Genomic DNA, 26,105 nt, shown 5'->3' on the forward strand with positions numbered 1-26,105 from the left:
TTCTTAGGTAGGACAGTGATATTGTTCTACAGGTGATATTTTTATTCTTAGTAGATACAAATTTAAATATTCACGGGGAAAGTGCCATGATGTCTGCAATTTACTTTCAATTGGTTCAACGAAAGAAAGTGAATAGATAGTGATAAAGCAAATATGCAAAATATTAGTGATTGATGCATCTAGGTGAAGGGTATATGGGTATATAAGTCAACTTTTTTTATTCTTTTTTTTTCAAACTTTTTATTTTGTATTGGAATATAGCTGATTAACAATTTTATAATAGTTTCAGATGAAGAGCAAAGAGACTCAGTCATACATGTCCATATATCCATTCTCCCCCACACCCCTCTCCCATCCAGGCTGGCACATAACATTGAGCAGAGGTCCATGTAAGTCTTTCAAATTTTATATGTTTAAAAACTTTAAAATAAATCGTGGGAAATAAAACACTTTTTTCTCAAGACACTTTACTCCTCCCAGTTGGAAAATTATCATGACACACTGATAGTGTTAGAATAAAACAGTTTGGTGCCATCTGCAAGAATTGTCATAATTACACAAATCACTCATTCTTGGAGTCAGCAAAGTTATAACTAAAATTGAATAAAACATCTCAAAGGAATGAAAGCTGTCTAACATGTGACTGGCATCCTGCCATGGGCATCATACTTGTTGCAGTATGTGATGTAAAGAATCAGACCCAGCAGAACTGCTTATTTGTCTATACGGCTTTAAATGAGTATAGGGCTTCCATGTGGCTCAGTAGTAAAGAATCTACCTGCCAGTGCAGGAGATGTGGGTTTGACCCCTGGGTTGGGAAGATCCCCTGGAGAAGGGAATGGCATCCCCCTCCAGTATCCTTGCTTGGGAAATCCCATGGACAGAGGAGCCTGCTGGGTACAGTCCATGGGGTTACAGAAGAATCAGATACAACTTGGCGATTTTCCCAACCCAGGGATTGAACCCCCGTCTCTTACTTCTCCTGCATGGCAGGGAGATTCTTTACCGCTGTGCCACCTGGGAAGCCCAGCTTAGCGACTGAACAACAACAAATGAGATTTTATGTCACATTCAGCTGAAAGGACTCCTAATATGCATGTACCGCCTCAGATCAAAACATCTGTGTACATTAGACATACAATTTTTTATTCTGCTAAAATAAGTGGCAAGAAGATTTTAAAAAACATTTCCTCTATAAAACAACTTACCAGAAGCAGTTTACCCTTTCCTGTGAATAATCAAATTGTACAGCTGAACATTCCGTCAAATCTAGGATCCGAATTGGTTCTGGTGACTTAAAACAAAAGGACAAACTATGTCATGATAAAACACACACACACAAATCTGTTCCTCACTCATTCTCCAAACAAGTTTCCACTATGAGTGACTGTTAACTTTACTTCCACTACAGGAATTGATAATAGAAAAACTTCCTAAGGAAAGCCACATGCTTATCTGGGGATTGGCTTTTCATGAAATTGGACATTAGAAAGACACTTTCATTGTCAATTCAAATTCAGTGGAGATGGATTTTTAACACGTGGAAGGAAGGCATATTTTTCTCCTGTGTTTTTAGACATCCACTTTCTCAGAAATTTTGTGTAGGAAAAATGAGAAGAGATGAAATAATTTTAAATTTGCTTAATGAGTTAGACCTGATAAATGGACATATTTTTAATAGAGGAGAACACTGCTACAGAGACAGTCCACCCAATGTGGTAAGGGAACAATTCCACTGCTCTAAACATAGGGGGTGGCATGCCCCTGAGAGCTAGAGGTTAGCCAGACTGAGAACAGTGTCTGCTATACAGGTCTCATTTATGCAAGAAAGCTCTGCTCATATCAGGAATCAAGAACTCTCATCTCCAGTCATTTATAGGATGTTTCCTATAAATTTCAGGGATTTTAAAAGGCAGATATTCTTTTCATTTCGAGAGCTCATTTTTAAAGGGAAAATATATGATCATGTTTCTTACCATCTGGTCTTTGAAGTACTTCAGTTCATTCCTGTGCAAAGTAAACCACCTCGTTTTCCAGGTCTGAAAAAAAAAAAAATGAAACATGTAGGCTTTGCATACACGATTATAATATCTGGACCGGATAATTTCCTTTTGTTGTAAAAGTACCTACAAGATTAGATACAATGAAATATTCTTGTGGTGTTATTTCTGAGAAAAAAAAACTTTCAAAGTGAGCCTTACAATTTTAAAGTTTAAAAAATTAAAATGATTCCATGCCTTAAGCTCATAACAGAGGCAAAGATATCATTAACATTTTTAAGCAATAAAAAGAAATAACCTATCATAAATATTTAAGGTGATTTACATTACAATAAACCACTAAAATTTCCATCTTAGTAAGACTTAATAATCTTAATAAAACTATGGTAAGAATAGATATAATTTTTGAGCACCTATTGAAAATTCATACTATCCTTGGAGGTTTATATACATTATAGACAGCCCTCATACAATGCCAAATATTATTATTCTTGTTTTACAAACAAACAAACTGGGTTTAGGAACCTCAAACCACATGCTATTCTAAACCTTGCCTAGAAATTCCAGGTCATTGGTGGAAAAATGTTACCCACTGTCTTGTTACCCTCTGTCTCCCTTTTTTTTTTTTGGTCTCCTTCTTCTGTACTAACTGAACGCTCATCATCTTTGGTGGCAATGTTCCCAATTAAAGGAAGTAACAGTGGATTTAAAAATAATGCTACGAACATGAATACTTCCTCTTCCCAGGAACAATACACTTGAGTCGGGACAAAATAACTAAATATTTAGGTTAAATTCAAGCAGGCCAGTACCCTTGAGAGATTCAGTGCCCTGACACTTTAAATGAGAAAGAACAGACACTCCATGAAGGCCTTCTTAGCCCATGAATATGAAATTGAGTACCTTTAAAGGTACAGTCACATAAACAAAACAGTTGAATACCTCCCAACTAGTAAAGTCCTAAATTTTGTTTTATTTGGGATTTTATAAGATAGTTACATTAGTACCAGTGAGATGGTTGGCCTGTTGTTCTTTTTTTTTTTTGTCTACTGTTAAGTAAACATTTCATAAAATTTTGACTTTTTTTTAACTAAAAAAAATTCTTAAAAGGCAAAGGTATGTACTAGACATGGAACTCTGCTCAATGTTATATGACAGCCTGGATGGGAGGGGAGTTTGGGGGAGGATGGATACATGTATATGAATGGCTGAGTTCCTTTGCTGTTCACCTGAGACTACCATAACATTGTTAATTGGCTATATCCCAATATAAAATTAAAGGCTTAGAAAATGATTGAGATGGTAAAAAAATTATTGAATAAAAAAAAGATATGTGCTAGAGTTAATTTGCTACTTTAATCCTCAATTGTTGCATCAAAAGGATTTTAAGTTTTGAGTATTAATGATAGGTAGGCTATTTTCATACATGTCACTTTGCCAAAGAATAGTCAAGTGATTTTATAGAATTTTGACTAACATTAGCCATCAAAATGAATTCTGTAAACAGGTAAATGTTATAGCTGGGTCAAAATGAGTAGGCAGTTCTGCTTTTTAAAAGTCAAAATGAGAACTGAGCCCCCAGGATGCGTTCTCTCTCTTTGTGGCTGATGCTGGAGGCCACATGCTTCCTTACCTTGACCAGACCACCCTGTTTGGTGAGGTAGCCTTCTTTGGTGCCCAGCTGAAAAAGAAATAAACACTCAAATGAAGCCCAGGACTATCACAACTTGAATTTGTCTATTTCTGTCCTATTTTAAAATGAAACGAATTTGCCTTTGATCTTTAGTAATTGCCTTTCCTTCTTCATTGAGGCACTTGAAAATCCTTCCCGTGTGGTAAAGACTGTTTTCAGACCAGATTGTCCGATGTGATTTTGCAGCAACAGAGAACAGTGCACAGATTCTCCTCTGACGTGAGTTAGCACTTTGCAGTCAGCCAGGTTATATAAGCTATACCATTTCTAAGAGGCTGCATTGGGCAAAGGATGTCTGTGCATCCCAGCTGCTCGGATTGTTGCTGGGGTGTTATGTACATAAACACGGGCACACACACTGCCATAAGCTCAGGACATGGGCAACTTTGGATAAAGCAAAGAAGAGGTATTTCTCTACTTCCCGGAGTCTGTATTCTGCTAAACTGCTTTGTGAATTAGAAAGCACGTTTTCTACAATTTATCATATAATTCTCCAACCCCACCCCTTTGTTTTTTTCACAGACTATCTCTTGAGACCTATATTCCATGGGATAGACTCTCAAGAGTGCATATCTATTTAGACTTAATTCATCCGGAAAGGATTTAAAGTAAGAATGAGTCATTTCTTTTATCTCACCTATCAATAATTCAAGGGTAACAGTATGACACATTGCTGGCACCTATGAAGTATAAGGAATGGTGGGAACAGTATGAATAGCAATTTGCATAAAACCAGGACCCTCAGGTGAAAAAATGTCAAAATTCATACGTTCCTGAAGAAATTAGATTCATGGTAGGCTATTTTGTTCTATGATATCATAATACATCTTATATTAGTAAGAAAAAAATGAATAAAAATTGGGAAATGATTTGATTGATGTCAATGTTTTTTCATGGGAGTTTCCACAGTATTTGTTCCTGAGATGAATTCTCCCTACCAAGGAAAAAGAGGAACAGCAACCATCAAAATAAAGATTTAAAGCCAGAAATAACATATGACTATGACCACTTCCTTTAAAATTCTTAGGGCATTGAAGTAACAATGAAATTCCCAGGTATTCATTTAAATAATGTTTAATAGCATTGGTGAATATGATATTGAATAATCAATTTGATTCATTTTGACATTAGAAGAAATTGAACTGACTGAATTGAGTTTGGATATTATATTATGGAAACAGAAAAAAATTACCATTTTGGATTATTGAGTCTACAGAGGCAAAATAAAGATAAATTATTTTGTGGAAGATACTGATAGAATTGAAATCACACTAAGAAATCATGCTACTGACTCCATCTTACCTCCATCCAAACAACATATGATAAATCTAGTATTTTTCTAAGGTTTTGATAGATAAGTGAAAGGCTGCAGAGAAAAGAGCTGAGCATACCAATTTTATTTATGGTCTTGGGAGGTAAGAAAGGAAATATCTATACAGCAGCAGATTTATTTTTTAAGTCTTCTCATCTAGAAGAAGAGAGTTAATAGCCCCAAATTGGAAACAACCTAAATATTTTAAAATTAAAGCATTAGTCCGGCTATCATCCTTTCTATCTGCCTGCCTTGTGTGTGCTCATGCCAGTCATGGCCAACTCTTTGCAGCCCGATGGACTGTAGCCCTCCATGATCCTCTGTCCATGGAATTTTCCAGCCAAGAATACTGGAGTGGGTAGCCATTTCCTACTCCGGGGTATCTTCCCTGATTTAGGGATCGAACCAGCATCTCTTATGTCTCCTGCATTGTCAGACAAGTTCTTTACCACTAGCACCACCTGGGAAGCCCTGCCTGCCTTAATTTTAGTCAAAAGCCATCAGGTGGGATAAACTGAGGACGTGTTCCAGAATGAAGCCTACTCAAGAGGCGGGACAGATAAAGGCAACTTGTGATTTTGGATTGCATCCTTATGCTCTAAGGCGCCTTACTAAGAAAACTGATGACTGACGCCTAAATGGGATCTGTGGATGGGAGTGTGGCACTGCATCAATGCTAATTTCCTATTAGAATCTGGGTTAGAATTCTGTTGATGATTGTCATGATCCCCCTACTACAGTGTGAGCTCAATGAGGGCAGAGCATTTGCCTAATTTATTGCCAACCCTCCAGTGCTTAAAACAGTCCTCAGTGCATTGTAGGCACTTTCTTAAAAAGTTTGCTAAGCAAACGAATTAATTAAATTCATCCTATCTCAGAAGCCCAACTCCATGTTGTGTATGAAATATATAAACAATCATTTCCCCAAATGCAGTTGCCAAAGGATGGTAAACAGTTTTACAGAAGCATCTACATTTCTGGGTGATAGGACACCTATTTTCATTTTCACTTCAAGCAAGAAGTTCTTTTTCCTGTAAATAGTACTTAATCACCTTCCTCCACTGCCAGTGCTTGTGCAAGAAGGGCATCTCCACAAGAGCAGGCAGAAGCCCAGAAGCAAGCTCTCAATCAAAGCTGTGAACTCCTGTGTTCAGCCAGGGGAAGAGAGTCCCTGATAAGATGGTGACTGTTCCCCAGCTGGCTGGTTCATTCCGTAGTGAGGAGTACTGTGACACAAGAATCCACTAGAAAATCTTTCTAGTTTTCTGTCCATATCAATGCACAACAAATGTCATGGACTTATCATTATACAGTGTGAGTGAAGACATTTTCAACTTATCCACTCACCATTGTTTCATTTTTTTTAATTAGTTAATTTTGGCCTTGTCCCTGGCCTGCAGAATCTTAGTTGCTTGATCAGGGATTGAACCCAGCCTGGGCAGTGAAAACGGCTGAGTCCTAACTATAGGACCCCCAAGCTACTGGACCCCCAGGGAATTCCAGCACTGTTTTTAAAATGCCATTATGCAGAACCTGCGTATGTTCATTGCTGGATCCTTGGGCAGGTGAGTCCATCTGACACCTGGAGTGGGCAAAGGAGGCAAGCAATAAAGCTTGCAGAATTTGATCCCAAGAAGGTTGTTTCTACCTAAGTATGCCCCATGTCTCATGCTCACACCAACTCCACAAGTGCGGTCTTATCTGCATTCTACTATTGAAAAAGGACGCACGCAGTAGGGTCTGGTTTGATCGACCTTGAGTGGATATCTTTAGGGGAAGGTAACAGAGAAGAATGTAAAGTAAAACTGAGAGTACAAATGAAAATGATGGTGAAGTGATTGGTGGTGGGGTAGGATGGTGAAGAGAAAGGACAGGAAGAGTACTGCCAAGTCGCTTCAGTCGTGTCCGACTCTGTGCGACCCCATGGACTGCAGCCTGCCAGGCTTCTCTGTCCCTGGGATTCTCCAGGCAAGAACACTGGAGTGGGTTGCCATTTCCTTCTCCAATGCATGAAAGTGGAAAGTGAAAGTGAAGTCACTCAGTCGTGTCTGACTCTTAGCGACCCCATGGACTGCAGCCCACCAGGCTCCTCCATCCATGGGATTTTCCGGGCAACAGTACTGGAGTGGGGTGCCATTGCCTTCTCCCGGAAAAGCACAGTCGACCGGAAAACAAAGACTTGGTTGGATCATGATGTATTGTCTGGTCTGTTTCGACTTGAGACTATTTACTGTCTTGCGTTCCTAAGTTTCTCTAGTTCAGAGGTCTTCTACGTCCCTTTGTGAAAAAGCTAAAACATCTTCCTCAGCCAATTTCCAGGATTTTTATTTTTGAGTGGACGTAGTGTAGTAACAATGTAATGTGTCGTGAACCTGATTAGCCTATAAAGCTACTGATTATGATTCCAGTTCCGGGTAAAGTCTCAGGCTCCTGGGAAGGGGGGACTCCGTGCAGGTAGCCAGCCTCCTGTCCGATGATTCTAGGATAAAGGTGAGCAGAGCATGCACAGAGGACTGGGTGTTAGAGGAAGCTAGAAGGGGTCAAGAGGGCTTTCTGGAAGAGACTGATTCCAGATGCAAGCCTCTAAGGATGAGGGAACAGCAGAGATGTCGGCAGGGTTTCAGATGCAGGGAGGAAAGGAGGAGCATTCAGAAACGCGGGGTCTTCCAGCGTGAATGTGGGACAGAAGCATAAGGTCAGGCCAGGGAGAAGAGGAGGATCCAGGCGGATGAAGACAGTGGCCATCCGCCGAAAACTGTTACGCTGGAAGTCACGGTAAATCTGCTTCTCAGGAGAGATGTCTCTGGTGGCAGGGTAGAAGTACGGCCGCAGAGACAAAAAAGTCATGCATGTTTTCATTTAATCTATAGCTAAATACGTATAATGATTGCTATCTAGAACTAATGCTTGACATTTCATTTAGGTGTGATCCTCTTTATCATGAGGACACAGCCAGATACCTTATAGGAGAGCATGCAGCCAATGAGAAAGAGGAAAGGAATCAGGGCGCCCTGGGCACAGTGAAGGGAAGAAGGTGCTGGAGAGGAATCTTTGCAGGGTCACAGCTCACAGAACAAATGTCAGTGGACTCCAAAGAGAGCAATGAAAGCCCCCACTGCACTGAAAGTGGACAATGGCTCACATGCTACAAAGGAGTCCAAATGCTTCTGTCTGGATCCTTCATTTAGTGAAGGAAAAACATAAGCAATAAAAAGGCCAGGGAAGAAAATAATATCCTGAGAATTTATAGTAAAGGTGGAGAAGCTTTTTCTTCCAGAGAAAGTTGAAATGTAAAATAACTTTTTTTTTTTTTAATGAATTTATAGAATAACCGTTTAGACAACTGTGTGACCATAAACATCTTTTGCACATTCTACCATGAACTTGTTTGGTGAAGTAAGGACAGGATTTAAGTGCCATTTTTGAAATCTTTAAAATCCTATCACTATCGCATTTTAATTTTTTTTTTTTTTTTTACACTTTACCCTGGACCACATGAGCCATAGGCTTAGAACTTTACGTTCCTTTTCCAGTTTTATATCCCAAGGTAGAATTTTATGTGAACAAAAGTACTGTAAAATGTGTGTAACTTATTGCATGTTATTGCTTTTGGACAGTGAGCCCGGTGGGCAGATGGATGGCCACTTACAGAAGGCGCAGTGGGCACCAGGTCATTTTCTGATCTTCCCGTCTGCATTGCTGTGTGAACCCGGACGGATTCATAAATGGATGGTTCTTCCACTTTTTTGGGATAGGGGTGTTTCAGAACAATCAGAGTGCCTGCATGTAGACCAAAAAAAAAAAAAAAAAAATCGAATATAAGCCCCAAAAAGAGAGTCCAAATGCTAACACCAGATCACTGTGCCTGGATCATAAAGTTTCTTGTTTTATACGGATTCACTGACTCACTGTCTCAACATTTATCAAGTACAAACTACATTCCAGGCTGTTAAACTGAACACTGGAGATATAAAGCATTGTGAGATAATTTCTGCCCTTCTAGTCTAGGACAGAATTAGCCATGAATATAGTCATTTAACTGAATAGGGTGATGAAACCACCGTCGGCAGTGTGAACCAAGCATACTGGTTGTGCATGTGGTAACTCTGCTTTTTAGGAGAGATGTCTGTAGGTGGCAGGGTATAAAAAGTACCACAGAGACAAAAAAGATCATGCATAAGAAGTGCAGTTCTATAGAATGCTCTAGAAATGTTTTCCTAGGGGAGGCAACACCATTAGACTCCATTAGACCTTAGCAATAACTGTTGGTTTTCCAGGTGGGCTTTATAAAAGTTGTGCAAACAAAACCACACAATGTACCAGGTATAGGAGGATTTATTCCACTGTTCTACTTTGTACTATTTTCAGAACAGCTTGTAACAAATCCATGGACCTAAAAAATATGAGCTCATAGCATTTTCCCTACTGTCTCCTACCACCCCATTGACAGCTGAAGGAAAAGAAGGCTTTGCTTTTCTTTGGTGGATATGAAGTGAATAGGCTAAGGCCACTGTGTAATTACCTTCACTTCCATGTGAAGGAGGTGGTCCAGGCAGAAAAAGCCCACCCCACCCCCAGCCTGTGGGGGCCAGGTATTGGGGGCTGAGAGCTTTCAACTCAACACTGATATTTCCCCCTTCTGCATCCTTCCCTTCCCCTGATCAATCAGTCAATGAGAAACTAGAAAGTGACTACAAAAAGAGTAAGTTAAGGGTTTTCTCCCTTTTGCTCTGGCTTCTTGGGTTTTTGTTTTTTTTTTCACTTGGGTCTTTCATACGGAAGGTCCAGGATTGTACCAGACACTGGGTGAGATGCAAAGATTTCAGTAGTTGATTCAATACATATTTCCTGAGCTCTCCTGAGTGCCAGGCACTTGTGTAGGCCCAGGGGATATAGCAGCAGACCAAGGAGACACAGCATTCACTCTCATGGCCACAGAGACAGAAACATTTTGGGAAAAAAAGAGAAGTCAGAGAATTGTTATGAAAACCCTAACAAAGCAAAGTGAAGGAATGAAGAGTGAAAAGAGAAAGGGCTCTGGGTAGCGTGGTATTTATATCAGGTCAGGGAAATCTTCTTTGATGGGTGACAGAAAGCTCACAGAAAGTATAGACTTTGAATTGGAGTGAAAAAGACGCAACAAGGAAAGGAAAATACCTCTTCTGCAGTTAAAAAAAAAAAAAAAAACATAATAATGATAAACCTACAAACAAAGCAAAATCTTTCTATGAGATTTGAGTAGAGACAGTGAACTGACTGCAAAAACAGAACAATGTCTTCTGACACAGGGGCCCAGATAAGGCCCTGCTGGAAAGTGAAAGGGTCACTGAGAACAGCCAAAGAGGGGGACCCCAAACAGTGGCCTCCTCCTCGCTCTGCACCCAACTCATCTCGGGAGCACTGGGATCACAGTGAAAAGTTGCTTTTGCAGTTCTCAGAAGGCCCAGTCCTGCTCTTGCACACTGCCTGCACTCCTTTCTGTTGAGGAGATTCTTTCATGAGAACAGATCCAGTCATCTTGGGACGAGGGGCCGGTTACAGGTTTACAGTCATAGTGAAAGCAGCAACACCTAAACCCAGAGCAGCCGTTGTGCAGGGCCCGTATGGATGCAGCTGTGACACGGCAGAGGCTTGCTGAACTGGGGACCAGTTACTCAGGGACCTGCCTGAGAGAAACACTTTCTGGCAGCCACCCTGGCTTTGTGGAAAGAGCCACCATGGCACTTAGCCCCTGTTGCTTTGGACATTCTATTCCAAGCTTCTCTTTCTTCCTCTGACAAGTGAGAATGATTACCCTTTCTTCATGAAGCTGTTTTAAGCTCCAAATAAAGACGGGCTTGTGAAAGGGTTATAAAAATGTTAGATGTTGTTACGTTCTGATATATTTTTAAATTCTTAAGTGAAATTCCAGTGAGCGCCATCTTTGGGAACATGGATTTTAAAATTAGGTAAAAAAGACCTAAATGGAACTATGTGCTAAGAATAACCATGGCAGTAGTCTAGAGAGTCACTGACTATAGCACTCAGACAGACGCCTCTGAACACTTCCGTCTGACAGTGGAGGAGAAGACCGGAGCTCAGGTCTCAATGCAGCTCACAGATTAGAAAAGAAATGCGAAATCTTGTGCTTCATCTTCAAGTGACGTGAAGTCGCTCAGTTGTGTCCGACTCTTTGCAATCCCAGGACTGTGGACTGCCAAGCTCCTCTGTCCATGGGATTTTCCAGGCAAGAATACTGGAGAGGGTTGCCATTCAAATTCAAAGTTGATGCTAAATTATTATCCTATTCATATGCTTAATATGAAAATAATATTTTAAATGATGCCCTAGAAAGATGCCCCTGGTCAATCCTGTCCTTTTGCATAGAACCAAGCATCACCCAGGTATATACTTGCTTATACTAGTTTCCTATGATGTTGAAGCTGAAGCTCCAATACTTGGGCCACCTGATGCAGAGAGCTGACTCATTTGAAAAGACCCTGATGCTGGGAAAGATCAAGGGCAGGAGGAGAAGAGGACAACGGAGGATGAGATGGCTGGATGGCATCACCGATACAATGGACGTGGGTTTGAGTGAATTCCAGGAGTTGGTGATGGACAGGGAGGCCTGGCGTGCTGCAGTTCATGGGGTCGAAAAGAGTCGGACATGGCTGAGCCACTGAACTGAAGTGAACTGATTGCTGCTGTAACAAATCATCACAAATATAGTGACGTAACTTGACTTGATTATCCTAGAGTTCTGGAGGTCAGAAGTCTGAAGTGGGTCTCATAATTTAAAGGGAAGGTATTGGCAGAACTGCTTTCCTTTTGGAGGCTCTCAGAGACCATCCTTTCCCTTGCCTTTTCTAGCTTCTGTAGGCTGCCCGCATTCCTTGATTGGCGGCTCCGTTCCTCCATCTTTAAAGCCAGCAGCAGTGGGTCAGGTCCTTCTCATGCTGCTGTCTCTCCAGGTCTCCTTCTCTGCTTCCATCTTATAAGGACCACTGTGATCATAGTGGATGCTCCTGGGCAATCCAGGATAAGCTCTGCATCTCCAAGTCAGATAATTAGTAGCCTTAATTCTATCAGCAAATTTAATTCCTTTTTGCCATGTAACATAGCATTTATACTTCCAGGGAGGGATATGAACACCTTTGAAGTGGGGAGGCATCATTATTCTGTTTACTACAGTATCAGTTTCTGGGTGGTAAGCTTAGCCTCAGAGTCCTGTTGTGCTGCAGTGTAAGGATCTCTGGGCCAGGGTTGCTGCCTGAGCCTGCAGTGCTGTAATCACTTGGGACCATAAAGCCGTTGTGTTTCCAACACACACATTTCCAAGCCCTGTGAGTCCTTTCAGAGAAGGTATGGTGTCAAATTTATCTTTGTATTCCTACCTCCTGATACAGTTTCTGACATGCTGCTAAGTCACTTCAGTCGTGTCCGACTCTGTGTGACCCCATAGACAGCAGCCCACCAGGCTCCCCCGTCCCTGGGATTCTCCAGGCAAGAACACTGAAGTGGGTTGCCATTTCCTTCTCCAATGCATGAAAGTGAAAAGTGAAAGGGAAGTCGCTCAGTCATGTCTGACTCTTCGCAACCCCATGGACTGCAGCCTACCAGGCTCTCTGTCCATGGGATTTTCCAGGCAAGAGTACTGGAATGGGGTGCCATTGCCTTCTCCGAAAGTTTCTGACATAGGGAAAGCTTAATGAGTGAATGAATGAATGAACAAATGCCACAGTAATTCAGGTGTAAGGCAGGGAAGAACATGAAATGAACCAGGCTTCCAGGTCCACAGTTAACTTGGCCAGGGCAAGGACAGGACAGGACAACAAACCCAAGTTCAGCTCTCCAAATCTCCATTGTGCTGTGCTTAGTTGCTCAGTCATGTCCGACTCTTTGTGACCCCATGGACTGTAGCCTGCCAGGCTCCTCTGTCCATGGAGATTCTCCAGGCAAGAATACTGGAGTGGGTTGCCATGCCCTCCTCCAAGGGGATCTTCCCACCCAGGGACTGAACCCAGGCCTCCAGCATTACAGGCAGATTCTTTACCAACTGAGCCATCAGGGAAGCCCAAGAACACTGCAGTGGGTGGCTTATCCCTTCTCCAGGGGATCTTTCCAAGCCAGGAATCAAACTGGGGATTCCTTCATTGAAGGCAGGTTCTTTACCAGCTGAGCTACCAGGGAAGCCCCATATCTCCACTGGGAGCACTCAAATTCTATTTTGAAAACTTCCTCTGAAGTTTAATCAATGAGTAGCTAAACTAATGTAAATGATACTGAGTCAATCAGGAAAGCAGAACTGACATATTAATTTTAACTACTAAGACTATGCGTGAGGCTAGTTTGAACGGTGTCATGAAGAAAATAACAAGCTACTTATAAAATTCAAGCTTCCACTGATACAAATCTGGTCTCCTGAGAGACATGTCTCCTTAGCCAACCATTCTGCCCAAGAAAGGGCCAATATATGGACTTCTTGGCATGGCTTCGAGGCTTACAATGATTTCCTCTTTTCTAAACACCATCCCATCCCCTTACACAGAGGTAGACCTCCAGAGATCCTAGCTCTCCCCAGTAAACACCTAACCTGGACTCACTCATTGGACTGACCCAGGGATCTGCTTAATCACTTCTCTGGAGAGATGGTTCACTAACTTCAGTTTCTGTTCACGAAGGAGACTGTTGTTTCCTGCCTTTGACATGAAAGCTGGTTTCAGAAGCAACTCCATGAAGGCACAGTTTTGAGTTGATCAGAGCATGAGGAAGGCAGGTATTTCAATGTGCTGAAAGCTTCAGAGTAGCCTCATGATCACTTGGCTGATTCCTTGTTGTCTCTTTCTGTTTCTCTTGCCCTTAAATTTTGAATGGGAATACGAATATCTTTCCAAAAAATTCCCACTTTTCTCCCCGTATCTTTTTTTAGAGAAGTTCGGCTGGCTAGGGTTAGTTTCTGTCATTGGCAATTGAAAGAAACTTATCTAATGTAGACATCACAGACTTATTAAGTTAGAAGATTCAAGGTTCATGACAGCATGCTGACTTCATAAGAAAGAACTCTGGGTTAGTGATATTCAGACCAAACAAATTCCAGGACTTAGAAGATTCTGACAAAGGGCAACAAAAGGAGGCAGGGGCTGGTAGAGAGAGAAGAAAGATCTGCAACTACAGGTTGGAACCCTGGCTGTGTTTCACTTCAGTTTCCGAACTACATGAAGGAGATTGTTGTTTCCTGCCTTTGACATGAAACCTGGTATCAGAAACTCTTGGTGGGGGAATATTTTTGAACTGTAACTTACAGACACCTACTTAGGCTATAGTACTATGAGATTGCATTGAAAGACTCCTTATCTTATATTCCAGCAGGAATTCCGAAAATAAGTAAGGACAGTCTCAAGCCTCAGGCACTGGTTTGCTATCTAAACTAGAGTATAGTGCAGGGCACACATAGCTCCCAAAAAGGAAACTTTGTTTAGAATATTTCCTTTTTCCACTGAAGCGAGCGCTGCCACCAGGTTTCCCACCTAGACTGGAAGACGGCTGGAGGGCAAGGACGATACCTGTTTCATCGCTATATTATCAGTGGCCAGCAGTGCCCAGCTCATAACTGATTCTCAATACAAATGATTAATTATGAATTACATTAAAATAGATCATATCCATCTATGTTTCATTATTGCCCTCAGGTTCAGAAAACAGGCTTTCCTGCTGCATATGCATGGCAGATTCCTCCATCTCCTCCGGCTAATACAGGGTAACTTTCTAGGGGAGTTAAAAGAATATTGAAGATCTTTCTGTTTTCTTCTTTGCTACCTGCTCTGCAAATGGACTTGAACTCATCATAAAATAGTGCTAGTAAAATCACGTTTGTTTACACATGAAGGAGTTTTAATATTTGATTTCTAGTCTCATAGGGAGAAATACACTGAGTTAAGAAAAGCAGACGTGACAGCCAGGGCAAGAGAAGATTCTGTTATAATATCCAAGGCAAATCAGTTGGAGTACTTGATTCTACCTTTCATATGAGTGCACTATGGAACTGACTTAAAATTTGAAGAAGACATCTCAAAGATTTAATGAAAACATTAATCCAATTGTCCCTCAACCAACGCTTCATGATATGTCAAAAAATATATAGCTCTAGCGTATAATTTGGAGAAGGCGATGGCATCCCACTCCAGTACTCTTGCCTGGCAAATCCCATGGACAGAGGAGCCTGGTAGGCTGCAGTCCATGGGGTTGCAAAGAGTCGGACATGACTGAAGTGACTTAGCAGTAGCAGCAGAAGCATATAATTATTGGAATGAATTACCATAAAAAGGCTTCTTAAAGTAACATTAATAATGATTATTTCTGCCATGCTAAGAATTATTATAAATATCATTATGCTACATGCCTAATCTCATTCAGTCTTCACAGCAAGTCATTAAAGTATCAACTATTACCATCAGCTCAATTTTATAAGATGATGAAAATGAAGCTCAGTGAGGTTACATAATTTGCCTGAAGACACACAGCTGGTACATAGCAAAGGCTGGAGTTAGACCTGAGGTTCACATGTTTACACATCATACCACCCATTTTTCTTAGCCTTCGTGTTAATCACCACCATGGAAACTCTCTATGGCATGTGAAATGTACTTTGGTTATTGTGGACAAGAGAATCACGTGTATCAATCAAAATTTGATGAAATGGATTCTTCAAGATGCAACTTAAGAAAAGAAAATGAGAGTTTTTACTTCAACGTTTCTCACCAGACCTCAGTTTCTTCATTTGTAAAGGAGTAATTAAAAGGTCTCTGAGCTCCCTTCCAATTCCAACATTGCATAAATCTGGTTAACTGCACAAGCCCAACTGAAGGTGAAGAAATATTAGGATGTGTAGTAACCAAATGTTTATCCTGTTTCAGTAAATGTGCAATATTCATCTGATGTACTTCACTTCTGATGTCATTTTATTTTTGCCTCTCATTTTTCTTTTCCTCCCCCTTCTCTTCACACTTTAAGTTTTATTTAACTTTACTGTAGTTACATAGGCTGTTTTATATCCTTTCTGGAGAGGCATGCATGAGGGCCTAAGTATTTGGGGGATGTGTTCTAGTCAACTCTTTTTTTAAATGTATTTGATTATTTTATTTTTGGCTGCACTGGGTCTTTATTGCTGGTTCTCCAGTTGCTAGGGTGGGCTTCTCCTTGCGGTGGCGTCTCTTGTGGAGCATGCGCCTAGCGTGCGTGGGCTCAGTAGTTGCAGCATGCGGCCAGAGTTGCCCCACAGCATGTGGGATCTTAGTTCCCCGACCAGGGATCGAATCTATGTCCCCTGCCTTGCAAAGTGTATTCTTAACCACTGGACCGCCCTAGTCAACTTTTTTTGTGTTTTATGATTTTCTAGAATAATTTCTCCAGTAAAAATTCATGTTAATAAATTGAGAATAACAATAAATCCAAAGTTCAAACTGAGTCATATTCTTTAGAACAAGGATTTTATATCATATCAGAAATATTATTATAGGCTTTAAGGAGACTGAGGACTAAACCATGTACTGTAGGCCTGCCATATCCTACAAGCATTTTGTGCATCACGTGGCATGGACTCCTAATCCGCGTGGGGACTCCTAATCCCCATCCTAATCCATTCAGAGCCATGCTGTGCTGTGGCAATACTGCCTGTAGTGTCACTGGGACACCAGTTTTAGGAGAACACAAAGGGAGTGGAAAGCACACAGGCTTTAGAACCAGGTTAGCCTGGATTCCAATCTCAGCATTAATGTTTTCTATGTTTGCAACTTGGGCAAATAAATTAAAATCTCTGAGTTTTTATTTCCTAATCTGAAAATAGGATGACTTTACCCATTATTGTGGGTGGTCCAGAAGATTAAATAACTTGGCATGTGTGAAAATATCTAATAGCATGCCTGGAACTTAGTAAAACTCTGCAAAGTTTTGTTTCATTCTCTTCCTTGCCTGCTTTTTACTTTGCCAAACATGCCTCATCTACAAATGAAGATTTGTGTTTCTGGCAAACATAAACTAAAGAAGTGACTTCTGGGCTTCCCTAGTGGCTCTGTGGTAAAGAATTCACGTGTCAATGCAGGAGACACCAGTTCAACCCATGATCCAAGAAGATCCTACATCCCTGGAGCAGCTAAGCCTGTGCACACAACTACTGAGCTTGTGCTCTAGAGCTCAGGAGGAAGCAACTCCCGAGCCTACGTGCTGCAGCTACTAAAGCCCAGATGCCCTAGAGCCTGTGCTCTGCAACAAGAGAAACCACTGCAACGAGAAGCCTGTGCCCTGCAACTAGAGAGCAGCCCAAGCAGCAATGGAGACCCAGCACAGCCAAAGGTAAACAAATAAATATAAATATTAAGGAAAAAAAAAAAAGAAGTGACTCCTGGTCATGGTTTGACAATATTCTAAGTTATCACCAATTATTTTCAGAAGTGTCACATAATTCTCAAATTAAAATTAATTTTAACTTAATTATTTTAAAATGTCGCCTGGATGAAATGGCCAGAGTCACAAAATAAAATAATAATAACCGTAGCAGTTATCAAAAGGTTGGGAATCCCCATATCAGAACAAAAAGAGAAGTGGAAATTTGACATTTAACAAAGAACCAGATAGGATCTTCAAAACTGAGAACCAGTCACTATAAAGGGTAAGCACAAACACAGCACTTATTCTTTTTTTCATGCTAGTTAGGTGATTAAAGTCACAACACAGTAATTTATATAATAAATTGTAGATGACAATTTCATGTACAAAAGTATTGCAATATAGAGAAAAGATAATGGAAAAGGCAATTTTTATTTTAATACTATTTGGACATGTAAGCATAAAGATGAATGCTGGGTACGTTTTCCAAGACAAATCTTAGTCAAATACAAGCTGCTGCTGCTGCTAAGTCACTTCAGTTGTGTACGACTCTGTGCAACCCCATAGACTGCAGCCTACCAGGCTCCTCCGTCCATGGGATTTTCCAGGCAAGAGTACTGGAGTGGGGTGCCATCGTCTTCTCTGGAGTCAAATATGCGAGGATTCATTAAAAATTAATAATGAACCAAACATGTCCATACTAAAAAAAACTCATATTTTCAAATCTATTTGAGTTGAATTTAAAAGCCATGTACAAATATGAGTAGAAGATTCACATAACATCTTACTATTACAGGGCTTCCCTAGTGGCTCAGATGGTAAGGAGTCTACCTGCAGTGTGGGAGACTCAGGTTCAATACCTGGATTGGGAAGATCCCCTGGAGAAGGAAATGGCAACCCACTCCAGAATTCTTGCCTGGAAAATCCCATGGGCGGAGGAGCCTGGTGGGCTACAGTCCATGGGGTTGCAGAGTCGGACATGACTGAGCCACTTCACTTTGCTATTACAAATGAAAGGCAGAGTCTGAATTTAATAATTACTGAGCATGCATACAACACAAATCATTTTCAAATTATGCTTTGTACATATTTTGGAAGTAAAAATTGCCAGCAGCTTGCTAGTTATGTTGTCCCCAAAGCTGCAATGTGGACGTTGGTATTGGTATACTATCCAAGGAATGCTGTGGGTCATGATTAGCGTTTATTCTTTTAGGTGATGGGGCATAACAGGGAAAAAAAATGACAAGAATCCTTCTTCTCATAGACTTTATATATGAGTGTGAAGATATTTAAAAAAATAAGTGGGTTAAAAATAGGGACTTCCCTTGCAGTCCAGTGATTAAGACTTCACCTTTCGATGCAGGGGGTGCGGGTTCAATCCTTGGTTGGGAAGCTAATATCCCATGTGTCTCGTGGCCAAGACATGAAACAGAAACAATATTGTAGCAAATGCAATAAAGACTTAAAAAATGGTCCACATCAAACAGTTGAAATATCTTATAAAAATATGTTAAAAGGTAAAAGGGCTACTGAATAGAGTAAAAGCAAATGGGTACATTGTATATCTCTATGATATACTTGGGAGATGATTGGGTTTTGAGAAGGAGAAGTATCTTAAGAGAGAAATAAGAAGAAATTACAGTGAATGGAAACTTTAATGGAGATTAGAGATATTACAGCAAGGGAAAAGGAGACTTAAGAATAATAGAATCCTGAAGTTATTAGGAGGGTTAGATCTTATTCACAAGAATCTTCATTCTTTATTAACAAAACAGAAGTCCTGGGAGTTTAAAGAAAAGAAAATAAGAATAAAATAGGGGAAATAATCTTAAAAGAGTATATATCCCTATAGGTTAACACTTTTACCTATCTTGAATGCGAATATTTTCTGATGACCCGGAACCAAGCATTCTGGTTTCACTCTACCGAAGACATTATTCAGACCGAAAACTGTAAAGCAAAAGCTTACAGTTGTTGGTTATTTGATTATCTTTCCCATTGCCCTCAAAGATAAAGTCTCTCTTAAATAAACTCACTCCCAGGCCCTACAGAGTGAGGCTGGCCTGAGTGGGCTCTGGCTGAGACGCCTGAAATACCCAGCTCTAGTCCTTCCCATTCCAGAGATCAGGATGTCAGGACCCTGACAGGGTCTCATCCACAATGCAGGAAAATGCATCCCCAGGTGATCCTTAACCAAGCAAAAATTTTAATAAGAATTTGCACTTCATCTGATAGTGAGCAAGGAATCATTAGCTGGAGGTCTCCTGATCACTGGAAGCCATTTCTTTTTTATTAATTTAAAATTTTTTTATTGAAGTATAGTTGATTTACAATTTGTATCAATTTTTGCTGCACAGAAAAGTGATTCAGCCATATATATGTGTATATATATATATATTCTTTTTTATATTCTTTTCCATTATGGTTCTATATTCTTTTTATATTTTTTTCCATTATGGTTCATCACAGGACCAGGAATATTAGTTCTCTGTGATATAGAGTAGGACCTTGTCGCCCATCCATTCCATATATAATAGCTTTCGTCTGCTAACCCCAAATTCCCAATTCACCCTTCTTCTGCTGCCCCCTGCCCTTGGCAACCGCAAGTCTGTTCCCTATGTGAGTCAGTTTCTGTTGCACAGACAGATTCATTTGTGCCATGTTTTAGACTCTGTGTGTAAGTGATATCACATGGTATTTGTCTTTCTTTTTTTGACTTATTTCACCTAGTATGATGATCTCTAGTTGCATCTTTGTTGCTGCAAATGGCAATGTTTCATTTTTGTGGCTTAGTAGTACTCCTGCGTGTGTGTGTGTGTGTGTGTGTGTGTGTGTGTGTGTGTGTGTGTGATATACATGTATATCACATCTCTGTCCATTCATCTGCCAATGGGCATTAAGGTTGTTTCCACGTTTTGGCTGTTGTGAATAGTGCTGCTATGAATATAGGGTACATGTATCTTCTTGAATTACAATTTTGCAAGAGCCAGCCCTTAAATGAACAAGAGTTTGGTTTTTAGGAGATGGAATCCCAGTTTCTGTTCACGGTTGTTCATAGGTCACAGTGCTGACTCTGTGACTTTCAAGAATCATTGGGATTTAAGAGCCATCACAGCTTCTGCGTGTGGTGCATGTTATCTTATTTCCTGAGGCCTATTACTCCCAGAGGACAAAGTAGGAACACTCACAAGTTATGGGTTTTGCCTCTTGTTCCTAGCTTTGGTGGCTTTGCCTTCAGCTGGCAGGGACAGATAAGAGGAATTTTTATAGTTCCTGGAATATAACTCAAGGGCTGGAAGCCAGACTGTCAAGTGCAAATCTATCATCACCTGGAGTCTATAGCAGAGGTTTAAATAGTAGCAAATTCCCAACTTGGTAATGAATAGAAGAGAGGAGAGGCAATGGAGAGGATGAAAATCTCAGTTTCCCAAGTTTTATTGCAATAAATAAAATAAATATTATAGTAATGACAAGAGATGCAGCAAGCTTTAGATTTGGAGAAATCTAGGAGTCTGGGTTACAGATCTTTATAATCCCTATTGTATTAGCCACAGACATTTATTCAGATGACTGTATTTGCTGGAAAAGCTTAACATTGTCCCAATGTCCCAACATTGTCCCAACCACCTAGTGATTGGATCAGTGAGAGGAGGTTCAGCCAGAAGTTACTGCAACACGTTCGTTTCAAATAAAACACATACATATGCACACAATGAAATACTACTTAGCCATAAAAAATGAAATCTTGCCATTTGCAGCAATATGGATGGAGGGCATAAGGCTAAGTGAAGTAAGTCAGACAGAGAAAGACAAATATTGTATATCACTTATATGTGGAATCTAAAAAATAGAAAAAAATAGTGAATCTGCCTGCAATGCAGGAGACCCAGGTTTGATTCCTGGGTCAGGAAGATCCCCTAGAGAAGGAAATGGCAAGCCACTCCAGTATTCATGCCTGGAAAATCCCATGGACAGAGGAGCCTGGTGGGCTACAGTCCATGGGGTCGCAAGAGTTGGACACGACTTAGCGACTAAACCACCACCATGGTGAATAAAATAAAAAAGAAGCAGACTCACAAATACTGAGAACAAACTAGTGGTTATCAGTGGAGAGAGGGAAAGGGGAGGCGCAGCATAGGGGTAGTTGGTTATGAGGTATAAACTATATGTATAAAAATAAGCTTCATGGATAATTGTATAGAACAGGGAATATAACCAATATTTTGTAATACTATAAATGGAATAAAACTCTAAAATTGTGAATCACTATATGTACAATGACCTGCCTCTTGAGAAACCTACATGCAGGTCAGGAAGCAACAGTTAGAACTGGACATGGAACAACAGATTGGTTCCAAATAGGAAAAGGAGTACGTCAAGGCTGTATATTGTCACCCTGCTTATTTAACTTATATGCAGAGTACATCATGAGAAATGCTGGGCTGGAAGAAGCACAAGCTGGAATCAAGATAGCCGGGAGAAATATCAATAACCTCAGATATGCAGATGACACCACCCTTATGGTAGAAAGTGAAGAGGAACTCAAAAGCCTCTTGATGAAAGTGAAAGTGGAAAGTGAAAAAGTTGGCTTAAAGCTCAACATTCAGAAAATGAAGATCATGGCAATGGTCCCATCAGTTCATGGCAAATAGATGGGGAAACAGTGGAAACAGTGTCAGACTTTATTTTTGGGGGCTCCAAAATCACTGCAGATGGTGACTGCAGCCATGAAATTAAAAGATGCTTACTCCTTGGAAGAAAAGTTATGACCAACCTAGATAGCATATTCAAAAGCAGAGACATTACTTTGCCAACAAAGGTCCATCTAGTCAAGGCTATGGTTTTTCCAGTGGTCATGTATGGATGTGAGAGTTGGACTGTGAAGAAAGCTGAGCACTGAAGAATTGATGCTTTTGAACTGTGGTGTTGGAGAAGACTCTTGAGAGTCCTCTGGACTGCAAGGAGATCCAACCAGTCCATTCTGAAGGAGATCAGCCCTGGGATTTCTTTGGAAGGAATGATGCTAAAGCTGAAACTCCAATACTTTGGTCACCTCGTGCGAAGAGTTGACTCATTGGAAAAGACTCTGATGCTGGGAGGGATTGGGGGCAGGAGGAGAAGGGGACGACAGAGGATGAGATGGCTGGATGGCATCACTGACTCAATGGACGTGAGTCTCAGTGAACTCTGGGAGTTGGTGATGGACAGGGAGGCTTGGAGTGCTGCAATTCATGGGGTCACAAAGAGTCGGACACGACTGAGCAACTGAACTGAACTGAACTGAACTGATATACACACATATAGTATTATCCATCAACTACACTTCAGTTAAAAAAAACTAAAAAAATGATTTTTGAAATCTGCTGGTATGCAGAATATGTACCCTTTCCTAACTTGGAGAAAATCCAGACAGGAGCATGGAGAATGACCAGAGAGATTGAAAATAGAATCTAGAGGGAGAGTTTAAAAGAAGGGAGTCAGCTTCTCTTGGAGAGAGAAAAGAAGGCTGAAAGCAATAATGATACTGGCTTTGAAAGACACAAAGAGCTGCAGCTCATAGTCATCATTCATTCATTCACTCATTCACTCACCCAAAGTATCACTCACTGTCCCAGCACCTGGGGGACAAAGAGAAGGACAAAAATCAAAGTAGGTGAAACAGAGTCCTTAGCTTCAACATCTACTGCCCATTGCCAGTGCCCAAGAATTGAACAAAAATAAGTGCAGGTTGGGACACAAGTAGGAAATAAGCCTGAAGGGAAGAGATTTGAGAAATTAAAAAACTTTCCAGGCAAGAGTGAACACCAACATCTTAGAAATCAGTGAACTAAAATGGACAGGAATGGGCAAATTTAATTCAGATGATCATTATATCTACTACTGTGGGCAAGAATCCCTTAGAAGAAATGGAGTAGGCCTCATAGTCAACAGAAGAGTCCAAAATGCAGTACTTGGGTACAATCTCAAAACTGGCAGAATGATCTCAGTTTGTTTCTGATGCAAACCATTCAACATCATTGTAATCCAAGTCTATGCCCCAACCACTAATGCCAAATAAATTGAAGTTGAATGGTTTTATGAAGACCTCCAAGACCTTCTAGAACTAATATAAGAGGTGAGAAAAAAAAAAAAAAAAAAAGATGTCCCTTTCATCATAGGGGATTGGAATGTAAAAGTAGGAAGTCAAGAGATACCTGGAGTTACAGGCAAGTTTGGCCTTGGAGTACAAAATGAAGCGGGACAAAGGCTAACACTTTTGCCAAGAGAATGCAGTGGTCATAGCAAACACTCTCTTTCAATAACACAAGAGACAACTCCACACATGTATAGGACCAAATGGCCAATACCAAAATCAGGTTGTTTATATTATTTGCAGCCGAAGATGAAGAAGCTCTGTATAGTCAGCAAAAATAAGAGTGGGAGGTGATGTGGCTCAGATCATGAACTCCTTATTGTCAAATTTAGATTTAAATTGAAGGAAGTAAGGAAAACCACTAGACCATTCAGGTATGACCTAAATCAAATCCCTTATGATTATACAGTGGAAGTGACAAATAGAGTCCAGGGATTAGATCTGATAGACAGAGTGCCTGAAGAACTATGAATGGAGGTTTGTAACATTGCACAGATGGTGGTGACCAAAACCATCCCCCCAAAAAAGAAATGCAAGAAGGCAAAGTGGTTGTCTGAAGAGGATTTACAAATAGCTGAGAAAAGAGAAGCAAAAAGCAAGGAAGAAAGGGAAAGATAAGCCTATCTGAATGCAGAGTTTCAAAGAATAGCAAGGAGAGATAAGAAGGCCTTCTTAAGTGAACAATGCAAAGAAATAGAGGAAAATGATTGAATGAGGAAATGGGAAAGACTAGAAATCTCTTCAAGAAAATTGAAGATATTTAGGAAACATTTTATGCAAGGATGGACATGATAAAGAAAAGAAATGGTAAGGACCTAAGAAGCAGAAGAGATTAAGAAGAGGTGGCAAGAATACACAGAAGAACTGTTCATAGGTCACAGTGCTGACTCTGTGACTTCCAAAGAAGTCAAAAAATGTCCAAATGCCCCTGATAACTACCATGGTGTGGTCACTCACCTAGAGCTGGACGTCCTGGAGTGTGAAGTCAAGTCAAATGGGATTTAAGAAGCATTACTACTAACAAAGCTACTGGAGGTGATGGAATTCCAGCTGAGCTATTTCAAATCCTAAAAGATGATGCTGTGAAAGTGCTGCCCTCAATATGCCAGCAAATTTGGAAACCTCAGCAGTGGCCACAGGGCTGGAAAAGTTCAGTTTTCAATTCCAATCCCAAAGAAAGGCAATGCCAAAGAATGTTCAAACTACCACACAACTGTACTCATTTCACAAGCTAGCAAGGTAATGCTCAAAATCCTTCAGCTAGGCTTCAGCAGTATATGAACCAAGAACTTCCAGATGTACAAACTGGATTTAGAAAAGGCAGATGAACCAGAGATCAAATTGCCAATATCCATTGGATCATAGAAAAAGCAAGGGAATTCCAGAAAAACTTCTGCTTCATTGACTACACTAAAGCCTTTGACTGTGTGGATCACAACAAACTGTGGACAATTCTTAAAGAAATGGGAATATCAGACCACTATACCTGTCTCCTGAGAAACCTATATGCAGGACAAGAAGCAACAGTTAGAACTGGATATGGAACAACTGATTGGTTCCAAATTGGGAAAGGATTACATCAAGGCTGTATATTGTTACCCTGCATATTTAACTTATAAGCAGAGTACATCATGAGAAATGCTGGGCTGGATGAATCACAAGTTGGAATCATGATTTCCAGGAGAAATATCAACAGCTTCAGATATGGAGATGATACTATTCTAATGGCAGAAATTAAAGAGGAACTGAAGAGCCTCTTGAAGAGGGTGAAAGAGGAGAGTGAAAAGGCTGGCTTAAAACTCAACATTCAAAAAGCTAAGATCATGGCATCCAGTCCAATTACTTCATGGCAAATAGAAGGGGAAATAAGTGGAAACAGTGACAGATTTTATTTTCTTGGGCTCCAAAATTGCTGCAGATGGTGACTACAGCCATGAAATTAAAAGACTCTTGCTTCTTGGAAGGAAAGCTATGACAAACCTAGACAGCATGTTAAAAAGCAGACACATCACTTTGCTGACAAAGGTCCATCTAGTCAAAGCCATGGTTTTCCAGTAGTCATTTAGGGATGTGAGGGTTGACCCATAAAGATGGCTGAGCACCAAAAAATTGATGCTTTTGAACTGTAGTGTGCTGGAAAAGACTCTTGAGAGTCTCTTGGACTGCAAGGAGATCAAACCAGTCAATCTTAAAGGAAATCAACCCTGAATATTCATTGGAGGGACTGATGCTGAAGCTGAAGCTCCAATACTTTGGCCACCTGATGGGAAGAGCCGACTCATTGGAAAAGACCCTGATGCTGGGAAAAATCAAAGGCAAAAGAAGAAGGGGACGACAGAGTATGAGATGATTAGATAGCATCACCAACTTAGTGGACATGAATTTGAGCTAATTCTGGGAGATAGTGAAAGACAGGGGAGCCTGGCTTGCTGTAGTCCCATGAGGTCACAAAGAGTCAGACACAACTTAGCAACTGAACAACAGGGCCAAGGTAGCAATGGAAATAAATTCATCCCCACTTGCTCTTTATTTAAGAGAACTACTGCTGGTTAAATGGTAATTTTCAGGGTTGATTAGGAGAATTTCCACCAGAAAAAAAAAAAAGAT

At 40.5% G+C, this 26,105-nt stretch overlaps 1 protein-coding gene across 3 annotated transcripts in view; it reads right to left on the reverse strand.

Moving 5' to 3' along the window:
- The window catches only part of DAPP1 (dual adaptor of phosphotyrosine and 3-phosphoinositides 1), a 56,725-nt gene that overhangs the window by 5,038 nt on the left and 25,582 nt on the right, over positions 1–26,105 (reverse strand). For 2 of the 3 annotated variants that reach the window (NM_001076891.2, XM_005207699.5), the window contains exons 4-7: positions 8,655–8,785; positions 3,634–3,681; positions 1,977–2,039; positions 1,209–1,294 (exon numbers count right to left, since the gene is read on the reverse strand). In NM_001076891.2, the coding sequence (NP_001070359.1) occupies positions 1,209–1,294; positions 1,977–2,039; positions 3,634–3,681; positions 8,655–8,785 (328 nt within the window). The remainder of the gene's footprint in view (positions 1–1,208; positions 1,295–1,976; positions 2,040–3,633; positions 3,682–8,654; positions 8,786–26,105) is intronic. The other variant, XM_059887559.1, reaches the window with a different exon arrangement.

The sequence above is a fragment of the Bos taurus genome, chromosome 6 (genome assembly GCF_002263795.3).
Source record: "Bos taurus isolate L1 Dominette 01449 registration number 42190680 breed Hereford chromosome 6, ARS-UCD2.0, whole genome shotgun sequence".
NCBI classification, from domain to species: Eukaryota; Metazoa; Chordata; class Mammalia; order Artiodactyla; family Bovidae; genus Bos; species Bos taurus.